Here is an 18,300-nt window from a genome sequence, read left to right as displayed (position 1 = left end):
AATTATGGTGACTAAGCACCAGGAGAAAGGAAATCCTTGTTTTAATTAAAAAAAAAAAAAAAAAAAAGTTATGCACTTTACTGATGTCCTGAGAACTTTAAGTCAACACCAGATAGACCCGGCAGGAGACACTGAAGACAACCACCAATAACAGGATTTTACAGTATCCATACTTTCAAAAAAAATTATACAAAACCAAAAATCCCCTAAAAAATAAAAATAAATAGAGATTAATTAGCCCTTTCTTAATTAACAAAAGAGACTTGCAAACTCTTAACTGGTTTTTGCTGGTCACCTTTAAAGTAAAATCCTTCTTATTGCCGAAATCCTTCTGCCTAAAACTCAAACTCAAACCAGGTGAAAACAGGCTTTCTGTGAACTTTTGCCTGGTGTCATTCAGACAGACAGCACCGCGAGTCTCAGCTTCTTGCTCAATCTCACTTGGTAGTAGAATGCCAAAATAATTTTATGTCAGCAGCCAGCAGCCCGAGCAATGGTTAGACCACAGGGATGAATATTAGGAAACCGTGGCCCTAATCCTTTGACAAAGAGCGGCTATTTAAACTTGTCAGTTTTAGTCTTCAGCTCCAGCTTCCAAATACTGGTTTACAGCTCGCAGAAGAAAAGGCCCACACAAATGCAACACCTTTACATTAGACACAACGGGTTATGAACTGTGAATGAAAAACAGAAAATGTGGCAGCACGGCAGAGCAGCGCCTACCACAGCAGGAGGAAATACCACCCCCATGTCGTACAAACACAGCTCGGCTCTCACTGACACGATGGCTGAAGGGCTGCCCTGCCCTCCCTGCTCCCTCCCTGGCCACCCCATGGCATTTCCCGCTGTCCCCAGAACCTGCTGCAGAGGCAGAGGTGGGCAGCAGGGATAACATGGAGCTGGGCGAGGTGGGGACACTCACCGAGGTCATGGTGCTTGCCTGGGACGTGGCTGGGCACTCAGGCTGGCTCTGTTTACAGCAGTGTCCTGGTAACAGCCTGGGAGCCACAGATCCCAGCACACAAAGCCCCCTCCAGCCTGCTCTGTGCACAAGGATTCACACTCCACATGCTCAGCTCCTTCTCCCCAAGCATCTTCCCTGGGTAACTTTTCAGTCAAAACAGAGAAATGAAGTGTTTCCTGTGCAGTGACACCTCAGCAGACATTCGTTTGGGCCTACTGTGTCCCTTGAAGGCAGGGAGCCGCAGAGGTGCTCCTGGTCACTGGCACAGGATGGCACCCATTCCCCCCGTTGTGGGCATTACACATCCTTTAGCCTGGGCCTTTACAAGATATAAAAGTGTATCTGCTAAGTCACAAGTCTCCTGTGACATGTCTCAAGTCCTTGTACAAGCAGGCAGCTCCAGATTTGTGAGTTCCCCCTGCAAATAATTCCCATGCGGTAAGGCAGGACGCTTAAGGTCATGGTTTTGAGGGAGGGTTTTTGATCTTTGGGATACTTTGAAGCACTGCTGTGCAAGCAGAAAAGGTCTCATACTAGTCATTGGCAGTGGAACAGTGTCATTGTGTACAACTGGTACTGCTTAGCTGGCACCCAAAATTGGTACAAGTTGTATCAACAAAAGTACTTCCCGCTGGTAGAAGTCAAGCCCCCGAGAAGGGTGAGGTTTTGTGTCACAGCTAAGCCAGCCTAAAAGCTCGTTGTTGATGGGAGAGGCATTCTTGTTCCCATGTAACTTTTCCCATCAGTTATTTTTGTGTTTATTCTGTATCTGCTCAGGCCCCACAGCAAGGCGGTGTCAAAAGAGTAATCCAGCAAAAGTAAACAATAAGTTTTCTTTTGAGTTAGTGCTTCACATCAGTTCAGTGCAGTCAGAGAGGGCCAGAGGAGATGCAGAACAAGTTAAGGGGGCAGGAGCACAGCTCTCAGTAGGTTAGATCAGCTGTAAGGTGAAAACCAGCCACAGTCTATGCAAATTTTCCTGGTACAGCTCCACTAGGAAGCAATGAAAATACCTGATCTAAGGCTTTTAGACAGGCCAGCTCTGTAAGACAGAAATAACATTTCCTATGCTTTCAGCTCTTACGGAAGGCCTCATGCTTTTTTTTTTGTGATAGTTTCTAACTATGGAAAATACTCCTGAAAGCAGCACTAAGATGTTCGTGAGCACATGGAAGAGCACAGGGACAATACAATGTGGGGAAAGAGAATTTCCATGAAACAATCTGCTTCCTGTCCCTAGCTGCCTCCCATTCCCACAGCTGTCCAGACACTGCATCTTTTCTCCTGTACTTTTTAAAGGCTTATCCATGCTAACAAAATTAGTCCATGAATAGCTAAGCAAGAATCTCAAATCATCCTGAAAATTCAGCTGACTGTTCTCTGCAGTCACCCCCCCATTATTATTTTATTTTTTTTGACAATCATATTGTGTATGTTGTGTTTCCAGTTGCTATTGCAGGCTGCCAAGTACATATCCATGACTTGGCAGCCAAGTTACATATTTAAGAGGATGAGAGAAGCAGGTTTCAGAGCGACCTCAGATCTCACTCACAGCAGCCAGGCAGCACTGCAGAAATAGGCTCCCACCAGAGGACAGTGGGAGGTATGGGATTAATGGCTCATCAGCAGACTGCTTGATAGAGTGGGGCTGTCATCTGCCTCAGGGGACCATCAGCCCACCTCTGCTCCAGTACAAGTCCTGCCAAAAGAACTACCGAAAGCAAAGGACAAGTGGGAGATACTCAGGAAATAGGACTACTGCTTTACCAGGGTTGGGAGCAAATTTACACAAAAAGCCCGGAGGAAATAGAGGAATAAACTGAAACTGAGAACTACCTACAGGAAGCACAACTCTCAATGGGAAGTCTGGGGCTGAGAGCTAAAGAAAGAGCCGGCCAGGCAGGCAAGGAAGGCCTGGGAATTGGAGAGGCAGCCAGGTGAGGTAGGGGAGATGAAGATATCCAGAAGGGATTTGTGTGCAGTGGGACAGAACTGGCTCTGGCCAAGCTATGAGGCTAGAACAGACAACAGTGCTGGGAGGACCCCGAGACTGACGGTACTCCCTGGACAGGAGACCTGGCATATTCAGACACAGCACTCTACTTAATTAAGTGCTCACTGCAGGAGATCAGTTCAGCACAGCTACTTAATGCAGAGCTGAGCACCAAACATCCCACCCATGCTGATGGCCCAAATGGATATCAGTCTGAAAAAGAATTAAAAGCCTGGCATCGTGTCGCAAAGGAGATTAGTGTCTGCTGGATCCCTGCTTTGGCTGTTGCAAAAGTTGGAAGCTATAAAGTGAGTGCGCCAGAAGATTACAAGAAGTGAAATTAAGGTGTAATGGTTGAAGCAGTTGAAGGCTATGTGGGAAACTGATTTCCATACAGGCTTCAGTCACAAAATTCCAGGCAAATCACTTCAACCCGCATTTAAAGCTAATGACCATTATTTGCATTCTCTTTTCTTTCTGAGCAAAGGGCCTTGGCAGGACTGAGTATCCACAGCTGCGACCAAAGCCAATGGGAACTGTACTTAAACCTACAAAAAAAAGTACTGAGCTGAGTGCCTTGGCATTTCCAGTGGACAAGCACATAATAGGAAGAAGGTGTTCTGCTTTTATAGTTTTATTTTATTCCCTGTGTCACATCTCAGGGGTGAAAACTGGCATGAAGCACTCAGATGTGATGGCGATGAGCTTCACAGGACACTCCTTCAGAGGTGGGGCTGGCCAGCATGCAGTAAAAAAGGCGTGCATTGAACTGGGACATATGACTTTCCTACAGAGCACATGCTGCCCGTCCTGCACACGGACTGAGGTGCCCTATAGAAAAACATAAATAAATATGCTACCATGTAATTAAAAACTGGGTTATGATACATAAGAAGAAAGAAAGAAAGCAAGAAATAGGATTGCTCAGATGGTCATAATTCCAGCACTTCATACTTTCTGAGCAACTGACTTTGCAGCCTTAATAGCACTTCTTTTAATGTTGTTTCTTGTGGTGTCTGTGTCCGTGTGCGTCTCAGTAGCTGCAAACACTCAACAGTACGCATATGTAACCATTCCTTAGGTATATCTAATGTTTAATTCAGATATCACACCCAGAAAATAAACACATGCATAAACTCAAGAAAAATATCACTGACTCACCGGCCATTCAGAGTCATTCACCTCTTTTCTGCCTCTTTTTTTTTTTTTTTTTTTCCTTCTCATTGTGTCAAGTCTCTGGCTTCCAGAGCCACCATATTAATTTCCTCCTCTCTTCCCAGGGGCAGGTAAATGTCAGCCCTGGTTTCCCTGGGAATATTAGACTCTGTGTGTGCACGGCTGTTTGCATTAGACACAGAAGCGTAGAATTCAATTTCGCAGGAGGTAATACTTACTCCATGACTATGCCATTTACCTGCCAACTACTTTTGCCTGCTCATTAAAAAGATGATCATGCTGTATGAATGGAATAATGTCCCCGGGCATACCACTGTTAGCACTGGTGTGCTTTTTCACGTCATATTTGTGCAAAATTGAAGCTCCTGTTCCTTGTTTTCAGCAATCTGCAGTGCCCCCCTCTATCAGCACCGCAGCCTTTAGCTCCATAATTCAGATATCCAAAGCAAAAGGTGGTTAAAGGGCTGTCCCACAGCTCCTGGCGAGATGCTGTGTCCCCCTAACGTCCTGCTACACCACTGCCAGCCCTGCCCCAGGTTCCCAGCCCTGTGGCCCAGCTGCCTCCCGTGTCTGGCAGCGACCACATCCACGGACACAACCCTGCTGATGGTCAGAGTAAGAGCTAGCTGTCAGAGCCAGGATGAAGTTCTGAGGGAAATCAGACCACAACGACTGCCTAGCATGGCGTATGGGAATAGAGCCTGCACTTGGGAAGCCAGAAAAACCAGCTGCACATTCTTTTAATGAAATCCTCCTGCAATTACTCCCTCCGCGTGGTTTTATCAGATGAGATTATTGAACATTAGCACTTGTCAGCTATTTTCATGCAGCTAGACATTTGCCTTGTGCTCCTAACAATCAACCTTTTGTTATGAACACGCCTCTTACAGAAAGGAAGAAGTATGTAAATGTGCCTCATATCCAACAGGTATTTTCATAAATTTGATTTAGATCCAGCATTCTGAGGTACTCAGAAATCTACGGAGCTTAACAAAAACGTCAATAGCCCACTTTCTATTTCTTCTCCAGAGCATAATAACCATCTCACTGCTATACAAGGAGGAAAATATAGTGAAAATTTAATACAGCCTAGCTACAGACAAGATCTTCTCTATTCAATACTGTGAGCCTTGAAATAATTATTATAGAGCACAATATTTTTAGTTTATTACTGAGAATTTTTATTTAATTTATAATTTTTAGTTTACCTCTCTTCCACATGTAGAGCTGGGGACAGGACTAAGGACTCGCTAGCATCGGTTGTCTTTAAGCAGGCTGTCTTAGTACACTTGCAAACATGCTGTGAATGAGATCTGTAGGAAAACAAGGAGTTTGCCAAATGAGAAATAAACATGGTTTTGAAAGAAATATGAAGAATATGTCTACATTTTTGGATACAGCTTAGCGGAAAGAAATGCTGCTTCCAGCTATGATATGTGATTGCTAAACTGTCAGCTCAGCCTTGCAAGAGCTCTTACAGGGACTGATATTTAACAAATATTTTGTGATGCTAGCCAGTTTAAAGCAAAGCAACCAAGACCAGTAAACCCATGTGCTTTTTTTTTTTTTTGTCTGAGATACGGAGGTATTCAAAACACAGCAGTGGCATTTTAGCGTGTTCCAACAGATAGGGTACAGCTGTGGTGCTGCTAACTGCTGCCTTAGCACGAGCAAAAATGAGTTCGTGCCTTTTTGTCCAGGACACAGCAGTGAGCTGGCACCTTCTGTACACAAAAAGTGGTTCCTGAGCAGTGGGAGAGAGTATCTTCAGCAATCAAAAAGGAACAAAAATTTCCTGTATTACTTTTGATTTTCCTTTAAAAAAAAAAAAAAAAAAAAAAAAAAAAAGACTTCAAAAATGTCCTGGTTCCCCTCTCTAAAATGGTGCTGTTATTGGGATGACCAGAGGAACCAGCTTTTCTATGTCTCCACCCTACTGGTGCAGGAGAGAGTAAAGGCAAATGGGTCATGCAGGGGCGGATCAGGGGTTTTAAATACTGCTGCTTCATATGTGGAAGTGAAGTATGTTGCTGCATCTGGAAATGCTGGCCTGCCCAACTATATAATCACCGCACTGCTACAAGCAAAATCCACTCGAGAGGCAGGTCCACGCTAAAGGCTGCTGCCTGCATAAATATGTGGATGAGAGCGGTGGAGAGATGTGATACCTGCCCCACGTGGGTGTGCTGGAGAAGCCTTACTGGCATAACTCGTTTTGCTGTGGGGTAGGGAGGGGTGGCAACTTTCCTGTGATGAACAACTGCAGAGCATAATTTTGCTGCTGTAAGAGCATCCACGTGCTTTGCTGGGTTAATATCACAGGATTCCCATATACCAAGGCACCAGCTTCCTAAAGGAGGCAGAGATTACACCACTGTGTACTTTCCAAAGGGACAAAGTAGGAGAACCTCATGCCAGGCGCAGGGCTGGGTAAAGAAGGAGACATTTGGGATACCTTTTAAATCATTAGAGCTTGAAATGCTGTTATGTTGCAATGCTTTGGCAAGACTGAAAAAGAAAAAAAAAAAAAAAAAAAAGGCACTTTAATGCTAAGTATGCAGGCTGGGAGTAAGTGCAGGTTTTTTAATGTCATACCTTGCACATACATGCAGAAAAATGCTGAGGCTGGAGATGTGAATTCCCTGAGCACGTTTGCCTTCTCTCGCTGTCCCTTCTATGTACCTGGGGGAGCAGCTGGCAACGTGGAGGATGAGATTAGCAGTGCAGTCCTGGAATGTCACATCTTCAGAGCTGTCACCCCTCGGCTGCGCCCCACGGTGCCCCAGACCTTGAAGGAGAACCTCTCAAACAAATGACAGGCAGCTGCCGAGAGCAAAGCTGCCCAGCCTGCGGGGCTCTCCGCCGTGTCTCCCGCAAGATAAAAGGCCGGCTGCTGGGGTATATTCACTCTGGTCTTTAAGATGCTATCACAAGGGATGAGCAGGGCTGCAGCCTGTCTGCTAAGCCCTCTGTGCTTCAGAACTTCAAACAGATGCTACGGAGGCGGCGGGGCATGGGGCTGAGTCACCAGCCCGGCTGGGGGGACGCAGCCAGCCCCAGCACGTCCCAGCTTCCCTGCTCCCAAACAGGTTGTCTCAGGTGTCCTCAGCTCCCTCGCAGCTCTCTTGCATGGCATTAGTTCAGTATTTTATTATTATTATTATTTTGGTTTTGCTTCGGCTCTTTTGGCTCTTCCCATTCCCCTGCAGAGCGAGGGTGGGGCATCGCAGGATTCCCTGCACGGCACACGGAGGGATTGCTTCACGTTGCTCCACACCTGGCTGCACGGCCAGGGAAGCACTAAAGCGCTTAGGGATTTTAATTTGGGTGATTAAATTCTCCAGTATTAAGGCTACGGGTGTTCCTCTATATAAAATAACGCCATTCAAATAAACCTGATCAGCAAATACAAGGAGCCATCAGAAGTTAATGCTGTAGTTACACAAAGTGCTACGAAGTTATAGCCACTTTATAACCTTCCCATGGGCTTGGTCTTTGCACAGCCCTATTTAAGAATAAGCAAAATTCAAAAAGGCAAAGCCACAGTTCTGGCAAAAGGAGGCGGCTTTCCCTGCGAGTCAGGACAGTGCCGAGGATGAGGCACGCTGAGTGTGGAAGCAATGAAACTGCAGATTTTAGACCAGATTATTTTCCTGGCGTTGGCAAACTCATTTCAAATGCGCAACTACTCCACGGAACTACCTGTACAGATCAAATTGTCCCATCTGCGAATGAGGAGAAGCATTTCCCCCTCTGACGCCTACTTTGCTTCTTTAAGAAACCAGGTGGAAAAATTATACCCACTGGAGTCAGTGGGGAGTCACCACTAACTTCAGCAGGAAAAGTTTCTCTCTGCAGTAAGTTCAATACACTGAAAACCAACCCAAAGTTATTCTTCGTTTTATAAACCAAGTAGACCAATGCGAGGAATGTGGCTCTGAGCTCTTCAAGTTTTCTGCCTCTTGCATTTTGGGGAGCTGTTTACATTTCTGAAAGGTTACTTTGTGCCTTGAGACTTCCAATCTTTCCAGTTGTGCATGCAAGCAGAAGTTCCTCATCCTTAAAATGTGCCCCACAATCTGTCTGGGCTAAAAAGTATCCCTTTCTCGGAAAAAAAAAAAAAGCCCACAATTACTCCAGAATTACTCCAGCTTTAGCCTGTGCATGTCCTCGGCTGCTTGGGTGCTTTAACTCCCAGTGTCTGCAGAGGTGCCTTGCTCCCCTGGTCCCTGTCCCTGCACCGAAATGCAGCCACCAGCACAGAGCAGCAGTGGCCGAGGTGAGCGAAAGGACAGGTGACAAACAACCTGCTGCCTGCATTTAGCCAAATGAGCTCTGCGATGCACTTAAATAGACGCTTGGGAAAAACAACAAGAAATTGTATTTAATAACTGGGGAGCGACACTGAAGAACGCACACCGAGAGCTGGAGAGCAAAGGAAACTACGTGGCGAGGACAATTACAAGTCAGCCAACAGAAAAAATAGTTAACCTTAATTTACAGTGACCACGGGTGCTACCTGACCCTTATCGGCGCCCCGTAGCAGTTAGGAAGCAGGCATCTGATGAAATATTACAGTTCACAGCAACAACTTGTTTCTTGCAGACGACCTATTGCTATTCATAAATGTATTTCTCTATTAGCTCCTGGGAAAAAAATAATCAAAAAGCCATGGTGGCTTCTACATTCTCGTGGTCCTGTATTTGCTACAGTCTGGACATCCAGGGGTTGATTGCCAGCAAAATGCTGCGTACCTAAACATCAGAAACACCCCGCCTGATTACAGCCTTCCCAGTTTTTGCTTAAGCAGTCAGCAGGTGCTTAAGTTGCAGTAATTGACTTTTCAAGTCCTACTGTGATTGTACTGCCATTTACATATGAACCATTCAATAAACTTTAAGTGGTTTTGAGTAATTTAAGCCAACAGCTGATCAAACAAGCTTTTTACAAGCCTGGCATTCCAGTAGCACTGTAACCCCTCTCCGCAGCCACACGATAGTGCGCAGGAACCAGCAGCCTGCGCTTGGCAAGCCAACCGAGAGAAATCCTCCTCATAAACCAGCCTTTTACATCTCCGCCGGTATTAAACACCACGCGAGTTTATTTTAGCCTGCCCTCTTCCAACAAAACGTCCCACAGAGGTGTTTTCTCCACCACCTACAAGCTCAGGGGATTCGAGCCCAGAAAGCTGCTGGAGCTGCAGCGGGCGCAGCGCCTGCCCCGCTCACCCAAACAAGAGCCAGCCTGCTGATTTCCTGCAACTGCCCGCTGCCGAGCAGTTTTTTCCCTTAAAGGACAAGGCAGCCCGAAATGTGCGTGTCATCAGGCTCTTCCACTACAGCCGATTAGCTCTCGGCTCCTCTGACTCCAAACACTGCTGTTTTGCTTTCTGAAACAGAGCAAGAGCTCCAGAGGCTGTTTGGAGGAGAGCTGGGCGAGTTTAACTACTGCAGAATTTGCCTGTTCTATCAGCTTTGGCAGCCGGACTCATTATTCAGCATTTACCGCGCTCAGGATCCTTGGCAGCCGTACTTTCGATCAACTTAGAGGAAAAACACTTTTAGTACAAAAAAAAATAATAAAATAGAAGCTCAGCTTGCATGCAAGCAACCCAGGAATAACTCAGCAGACTGTATAGCCGGCCATGCACTGCCAAGCCCAGCTGTCCCCAGAGCAGACCTGTCTAATTGTGCTCGTTCCCATGCCGCTCCTTTCGGGGGCACTTGCACAATAAAGGGCCCTGTGCCCCACACCCCACAGCTGGGGGGAGTCCAGCCCAAGCCCCCCCGCCAGCCTGAAGCAAGCTCAGCTCCCCAGGGAGGGGACGAGCCCGCCCGGGAGCTCTGTGCCTGTGAGGAAAGGCACCCCCACGGCTCCTCGGGGCTCCCTGTCACCACCCCAGCCCCGCACAGGGGGTTGGGGGCACCCACCCACCCCACCGCCCCCCACCCACAAAATGAAGGAAGCTATATTTATGCTTTAAATACATTTTATTTATTACCAAAATTTCCAGAAGTTCGGCATTTCTCATCTTCCATAAAGTTTTGTTTTTTTTTTTTCCCCATGCATAACTTGAAACTTGTCAACTGCAACAGTTGCGTGGTTACTTTAGAAGAGACACTTAAACAGAGACAAACATCCAGAATACAAGTAGCTGTATCTGAATTAACAAAACTTCTCTATTACTAACCTTATAAAGCAGGACGTGCCTTCCCTTTTATCAAAACCAAGCTGATAGATCTGCCTTTATACACACCCAACAGAATAAACTCTGTTATTGGCAATGACGTTTTTCTTAAACGTTAGAAAAATATAAAGCAAAGAATGGAGTGACTGTCCATAAACCAGTCTGTGCTCAGTCCTTTTAATCTACTTCTTCGATGGTCGGGCCACCAGATCCACCTGCCCCAGCTCCTCCAGCTCCCTGGTACAATTTTGTGACGATCGGGTTGCAGAGTTTCTCCAGCTCTTTCTGCTTGTGCTCGTACTCTTCTTTCTCAGCCATCTGGTTGCGATCGAGCCAAGAGATCACCTCCCGGCACTTGTCGAGCACTTTCTGCTTGTCCTGGTCACTGATCTTTCCCTTCAGTTTATCATCCTCCACCGTCTGCTTCATGTTGTAAGTGTAGGACTCGAGCGAGTTCTTGGCTCCCACCCGATCTCTGTTGGCTTCGTCCTCTGCTTTGTATTTCTCTGCTTCTTGCACCATACGGTCAATGTCATCCTTGCTGAGGCGACCCTTGTCGTTGGTGATGGTTATCTTGTTCTCCTTACCCGTGCTCTTGTCTACCGCGCTGACGTTCAGGATCCCATTGGCATCTATGTCAAAAGTAACCTCGATCTGGGGGACCCCGCGGGGCGCTGGGGGGATGCCTGTCAGATCAAACTTGCCCAGCAAGTTGTTGTCCTTGGTCATGGCCCTCTCACCCTCGTACACCTGGACCAGGACACTGCTCTGGTTGTCTGAGTAGGTGGTGAAGGTCTGCGTCTGTTTGGTGGGAATGGTGGTGTTACGCTTGATGAGGGCGGTCATCACCCCGCCGGCTGTCTCGATGCCCAGGGACAGGGGGGTGACATCCAGCAGGAGCAGATCCTGCACGTTCTCAGACTTGTCTCCCATGAGGATAGCCGCTTGCACGGCAGCACCGTAAGCAACAGCCTCATCAGGATTGATGCTCTTGTTGAGCTCTTTGCCATTGAAGAAGTCCTGTAGTAGTTTCTGGATCTTGGGGATACGGGTGGAGCCTCCAACCAGCACGATCTCCTGGATCTGGCCCTTGTCTAGCTTGGCATCACGCAGGGCCTTTTCTACGGGCTCCAGGGTGCCACGGAAGAGGTCGGCATTGAGCTCCTCAAAGCGGGCACGAGTAATGGAAGTGTAGAAGTCAATGCCCTCGTACAGGGAGTCGATCTCAATGCTAGCTTGCGTGGAAGAGCTGAGAGTGCGCTTCGCCCTCTCGCAAGCCGTACGCAGTCGCCTCACCGCGCGCTTATTGCCAGCAATGTCACGCTTGTGCTTACGCTTGAATTCTTCCACAAAGTGGTTCACCATGCGGTTGTCAAAGTCCTCCCCCCCCAGGTGGGTGTCCCCAGCTGTGGACTTCACCTCAAAGATGCCATCCTCAATGGTAAGGATGGAAACATCAAAAGTGCCCCCTCCCAAGTCAAAGATGAGCACGTTCTTCTCACCAGCCCGGGTACCTTTCTTGTCCAAGCCGTAGGCTATCGCAGCTGCTGTGGGCTCGTTGATAATACGCATCACGTTCAGGCCGGTGATGGTGCCAGCATCTTTGGTGGCCTGGCGCTGGGAGTCATTGAAGTAAGCAGGCACCGTGATGACAGCGTTCTGCACCTTGCGCCCCAGATAGGCCTCGGCAATCTCCTTCATCTTGGTGAGCACCATGGAGCTGATCTCCTCGGGGAAGAAGGTCTTCATCTCGCCCTTGTACTCCACCTGCACCTTGGGCTTGCCACCCTCGTTCACCACGCGGAAGGGCCAGTGCTTCATATCCGACTGCACGGTGGGGTCATCGTACTTGCGGCCGATGAGGCGCTTGGCATCAAAGATGGTGTTGGTGGGGTTCATCGCTACCTGGTTCTTGGCAGCGTCGCCGATGAGCCGCTCGGTATCGGTGAAGGCCACGTAGCTGGGTGTGGTGCGGTTGCCCTGGTCGTTGGCGATGATCTCCACTTTGCCATGCTGGAAGACGCCCACACACGAGTACGTGGTGCCCAGGTCGATGCCGATCGCCGGCCCTTTGCCAGACATGACGGCGGCTTTCTGCGATCAGCTGCTCGTTGGCTCCCGGTCACGTCCCCGCCACCCGCTCCCGCTGCCTGCCGCGGCGCGTTCTGCCGTTGCCTCGCCGCCCGCGCCCCTTTTATAGCCCGCTCAGCCTCCTTCTGGAACCTGCCAGAACGCCGCGGACCAATCCAGAAGCCCGCCTGCCGCGACCGACCAATCGCCGCCGCGCCTCCACGAGCAGCGCCCGCCCCCTGCCTCCTAGCCAATCAGCAGCGCTCCGCCCCCCTCTAGCCACGCCCCGCGCGGCGGCCGTCGGCCTTCTTCCTGTTGTTTCTCGATCCCTCTCGCTTGGCAGCGTGCGCCACGGCCGCGGGCCAATCACAGCGCGCGCTCCCCGCTGGCCCCGCCCCCCTCCGCGCCCGAAGCTCTGCTAGAAAGTTCCACTGGACGTTGGGCGCGAGGGCCGGGGGATCGACGTCAGCGCTGTCCAATGGGAAGCGGGCAGGAGGGCCGGGGGGCGGGGCGTGGTCGCTACGCAACTCGCGCCGCGCTGCCAAGGGGCTGGGCACGCGCCCCCCCTCCTCAGAGTCACCCCGAGCCCCTGAGGGGCGCCAGGGGTGGGAGGGGGGGGGGAGTGCGGCGGGGCAGCGCCCCCCTCACAGCGCTTATAATTCCTGAAAGTTCCGTCAAACGCCGCGTGTCACCTCCCAGCGGCCGCCTGGTGGCGAATTTACCCTTATTTGGTCGCAAGGCGGCAGTTTTGCCCCCCTCACCCCCCCGTCTCCCCTCACGCCGCCAGCCCGCCCCCGGCTCGTCAGCGAGCTGAGGCGCTCCCCCCCCACACACACACCCTCCCCCCCCGCCCCTTGGCCGCTCCTGAGGTGAATTCTCCTCAGGGCTCGGCTCGTTCCCTCTATGGCAGAGCGGCCGTCCCGATTTTTAGGCGATTTTTAGCCTTATTTCGGCTGAATTTGGCGAGCTGACAGACGGCCGAGCTGCCCGCCGCCCCGAGCAGCCCTGCCCGCGGGGCGCTGCCACCTCCTCGCTGTCCCCTCTAGAAAAAAAAAAGAGCAGTGTGGGCGGCTGGAGGGGAGCCCTGTTGCTGCCTGCTGGCCATTCTTGAAACGCCTCCAAATTTTTGTCTGTTGTGCTAATGTTAAAATGCCGTCACGCCTACATTTAGCAAAGGCTTGGGGGGGGGGCGGAGAGGGGGGCTGTTAACTCGCAGCGAGGCGAGGGCTTTGATGAGAAGGCATTAAACGTGAAAATCTGCCGTGGTGGCTCCAAGTTATTCCTCCTGAGTTTGAGACAAACACTTCGAGATATTCCAATTATAGTCAGGAGAGCAAAATGCCGCGCTGAGATCGCTCTTCCCCTGAGCAAGTTGTGGATTGCTGATTGAAAAGAGCAGCCGAAAGTCTGCTACACGCAGAGTTTTGTGTTACGTGAAGGAAGGATTAAACACAGTGTATGTTTAAATCATCTTTCGTGAATGTTGTCCCCAGCCTTCAGCATTATGTTATAGCAGCCCTCGTAGAAAGTGTTACAGCTTTTACCAGTGTGGCTTGTGCTCATGCAGTTATTACACCCTCTCAGAAACATCCTTGGTTCAATTAGTTTGTTTTTGAAAGCGTTTTTTACACGACATGAGAATTCTGCCTCTTACGTAGCAGGCATGTATGTAGTCTGGGGACAGAAGGGCTTCCCTTTCTGATGGTAAATAATGAACATGCTTAAGTAACTATTCCACACAGCCCAATCCTTTTTAACACAGCGGTTCCGACCTCGGAGAAATCCAGAAGGGAATGGAAAATGGAAGGTGTCAGCCCCCGTACCTCCAGCAGGAGGTTCTCTGCCTCCCGTGTGCTGGTTTCTGTGATGGGAAGGGTGTCGGTGGCTCTTGTAGTCAGACCAGTGACTGATTCATCACTGAACTATCTCTTCCTGTACTTCCCTGCTCCTTCATGCAGTTGATGGTATCATGTGGAGCAGAGAGAAATGCTGGAGAGATACAAAGAGAGTTGGCTGATAGATTCAGCTCCAGGTGAAAAATAGAGGCCGTTTGTTATTTGTGTCCTTGTGAGGATTGTGGAACGTGCATGAGAATGCACGAGGACCCAGTTTTGGTAGATGCAATGTAAACTCAGACGCTGTTATTTAAGAATAAAAAGAGTACTCCTGCCTCTGTAGAAAGAGAAGGAAAGAGCAAATGGACCAGGAAATGACACAGAAATCTTGATTAGCACAATAAGCAGATAATAATGTCTTTATATCAAAATTAATTTGATATCTCATTCAGATGTAGGTGTAATCAAACGGGTTCTGTCAGCTTCAGAAAGGAGATTTCATGAATTTGGCCCAAAGCTTTCAGCTGTGAGTTTCATCAGCCCAGGCACAGAATATGCACAGCTGCTCCACACAAAACTTGTTTGGGGTGATGGTTGCCTTGGCCTAATAACTAATATGGCCCTGGTGTAGTTGTGCAGCTATCCAGATGAGCTGATAACCCGCTAAAGAGCTGTTTGCACTGATTGGGATTACTGCTTACCCTAATAGTACTCCCTCATTTATTTAAATTTTTTTAATTGTAGTTTTGCTATCATGAATTTGGAGAAAATAGCTGGGAGGAATGCATAAGCATACCACTTTAATGCTAATGGTGTAAATTATGGACAATCAGGGACAATGTCAGGAAAAAATCAAAAGGCCTGTAGACTCAGGCTACCAAATATTTCATTTAGCCTGCTGCAGAAGAATTTCTTTTCCAGCTGAGCACACAGGTGCTGTTTTCTTCTCGTACATCAATACACATAGGTCTGAACTTCTTTTTAAACTTTTGTTCCCAATCAAAAATTGATGTGATTTTCTTGCCGTCATCTCTCATCTCCTACAGATGTCCTTAGAGAAAGTCCAGTCTAACTCGAGGGAACAACCTCTAAAGCCTCATTAGACGTATTCTCTCTTCTCAGCAGAGCTATTACACGCCTGCTTTTTGTCAGCAGTTCTCTTAAGACTTGCAGCACAATTTGTGCACCAACTCATCTCTACAGTCATCCTCTCATATGGGAAGAGCCACATGATTTTCTTTTATGTTGCTTCATATGCAGTCATGTTACAGGTGAGCCAAACAGACTGGTTCAGAAATTAGAGAGCACACTTTATGCTGAGGACTTTAGCACAAGTCTGATTTTCCCTTTAAAGAAAACATTTGCTGGGATTCCCTCATCCTGAACCTGTAAAACATATTTTAATACTTCCAGAGCAGCCGGTCGGCACCTCTAGAAGCATGCGGGGCTCTTTCTGATGCATTTATTTGTGTTTAGGATCGATCCCATGGCTCCTGTTTGGCAGTAATGCAATACGCTGTAGGCTATTCTCCATTACACCACCCAGCCAGAACTGTAGATGATATTTAGATTTCTTCAATGAAGCAAGAGCTTAGTATCTGGAGCAGAACTGAGCACTCAGCCCATATCTTTATCTTGATAAAAGTATGATTATTTCTTTTTCCAACGTATGTCATAAAGCAATGTAGTATAGAAATAGGAGTGAACACTAGTTACAGTTTAATCAGATATCAGCTGCTTGGTTCATTGATATGATAAATTTAAAATGTAATGGCCTGTCATATACAGGAGTTCAGGTCATCTGATGATAATAAGATCTTAGACCTTAAATTCTGGAGATTAGTAGCCATTTCCTTATCAAAGCTGTCCAAAAAATAGCATAAATCAGATTGTATCGGTGAGGGTAAATGCATTCTTTTACGACACCCAGTTCAGAAAAATCTAAGCAACAGTTGTTCCAAGAACAAATAACACTTTACCTAACTACCCTTCCATTGCTGAAGCTCTTCATCTCATTCCTATTTGTGAATATATACACAGGAATTGGAATTCAGACAAGAATACCAATGGTTGAAATGACAACAGATTCTTCTGACAAGTTGCTGCTGTGTTAAAAACTGTAATTTCAACTTTGTAACTTTTTATGTTATTTTTCTAACTTTTTTTTGGTGTTATTTTGTCTTCAGATACTTCCACTGTTTGCAAGCAGACACTACTTGTTTTGAAAGACAGTCCTATTACAGGTGTTTTTCTTAAACAAATGCTACTTTTTGTGTGTGTGGGGAAAAAAAAAAAAAAAAAAAAAGAATCTGCAAGTCAGTATAACACATTTTCTGCAAATTACACAAATGCATGATCAGAAATATGGAAATACTCAGAATAGCAGAACATAGGGCACAGTAATTTAGTATTGCCAAACCAGAAGTTCAAAAATCATGAGTCAGATCTCCTAAAATTATAAACTTGTTTAAAATTATGAGCTTTAAAAACACGTGACTTTATTCACCTCTGGCTTTTTAATCTTTAGCATATGTTCTGATTACACTTCAAGGATTTTCCATGTAATTTTTAGAGGTTTGGTTTTTTGTTGTTGTTGTTTTGGTTTGGTTTTATTTCATAATTTAAGAAATAAAATATCTGATTACACCATTTCACAACTAAAACCAGACTGCATCAGATTGATTAGACTCAATAAAATCAAGAACGTTGGTAACACTGATTAAACTAACTCTTGATGTTTCCAGGAATAAGGATTTTGTAATTAAGTGGTTTTAGAGCATCTTATTTACATACACTTCTGACAGTTTCTGAGGCATGATTAAAAGCTGAGGTTAGTATCACTAATGCTAAGTAGATAAACTGGTGTGCTGTGCACCTTAGGCATTCCTTTCTTGACTACTTTTTATAACTGCAACCTCCGTTTCTAACAGACAGTGCCAGCCCTACTGCGAGCAACAAATAGGGGACTTTAAAGCAGCTAGTTTGCAATTAATCGTAGAATCATATCAGAAAAAGACCTCTGCAGGTCACTTAGTCTACTCGTGCCTAACCAAAGTCTCCTTTCTTGCAATTTAAGCCAATTATTTTTCTATTCCCATCCATTGTGGATATGAGAAAACATTATTCTATTTTTCTTTGCCAGCAGCTTTTATATTCATATTTTATATCCATGTATTTATATTTCATATTTCCCCTTTGCCATCTCTTCTGTAAGATGACCTAAAATCAGTTGATCTATCCTCAAAGACAACATTTTCTAGACATTCACATTGCTTTCTCTTGGATTCTCTGTGTATGACCTGTATCTTTCTTTCTTTTTTTTTTTTTTAAACTGGAGACATCAGTAGCTCACACCCTAGTAGTTCTGAAGGAGCAGATTATGCTACATCAAAATTTTCACCTCTACTTGCAACAGCATAACATTGCAGAGTCATTTTTGGAATTTGATCCAAAATAACACACAAATTCTTTTCAATGGAAATTAAGCAGCTGTTCCTTTACTTACACAGCTAATGATTCCAACTTGCACTTGTTCCTATTAAATAACACCTTATGTTTTCAGATCATATCTGCACCTTGCCAAAATTATTTTGAATTCTAATGTTATCTTCTAGTACACTTACAGACTAAATCTGCTTGGTCTTGTTTGAAGATAATAAAACAATACTGTATGTTAGGGGTGGTTAATAAATGAAAGCAGAGAATTTTATGTAGAACAGCTATGAATGGCATTAAACATACTGTAATTATTGGCAGTAACTATAGAGCTGAAGAAATGATGATGTCTTAAACAAGGAAATTGGTATCCGGTAAACACAAGAAAGACCAATACTTCATACTCACAGGTCAATGTCATTTGATTAATCTCTCAGATTCACTTAAATGCTTAGTGTGAAGAATTTTGGTGCTAATTGAACCATAGCAGTGCTATGGATTTCACGTATTTTTTCGTTCCTGTGATTATTTGATTTTTATTCATCTCAGTTTTCAACACTGTCACTTATCAGGTGAATGGGCAAAATGCAGGAGCAGATGAAGCAGATGGTAACTGGAACTTCACCCTGTTGCTGCAGCT

The 18,300-nt window shown here is 46.5% G+C and overlaps 1 protein-coding gene across 1 annotated transcript; it reads right to left on the bottom strand.

The window, feature by feature from the left end:
* Positions 1 to 10,104: 10,104 nt before the first annotated feature.
* On the bottom strand, positions 10,105 to 12,471 carry HSPA2 (heat shock protein family A (Hsp70) member 2). Its single transcript, XM_032189000.1, has one exon. The coding sequence runs from the start codon at positions 12,400 to 12,402 to the stop codon at positions 10,498 to 10,500; it is 1,905 nt and encodes a 634-aa protein (XP_032044891.1). The 5' UTR covers positions 12,403 to 12,471; the 3' UTR covers positions 10,105 to 10,497.
* Between the last annotated feature and the right edge of the window lie 5,829 nt (positions 12,472 to 18,300).

The sequence above is a fragment of the Aythya fuligula genome, chromosome 5 (assembly GCF_009819795.1).
Source record: "Aythya fuligula isolate bAytFul2 chromosome 5, bAytFul2.pri, whole genome shotgun sequence".
NCBI lineage: Eukaryota > Metazoa > Chordata > Aves > Anseriformes > Anatidae > Aythya > Aythya fuligula.
The sequence above is the reverse complement of the archived record's forward strand: the minus strand, read 5'-3'. Positions and strand labels throughout refer to the sequence as shown.

Excerpts from the sequence above, each read along its gene's own strand:
- HSPA2 (XM_032189000.1), bottom strand. The coding sequence starts at position 12,402 with ATGTCTGGCAAAGGGCCGGCGATCGGCATCGACCTGGGCACCACGTAC.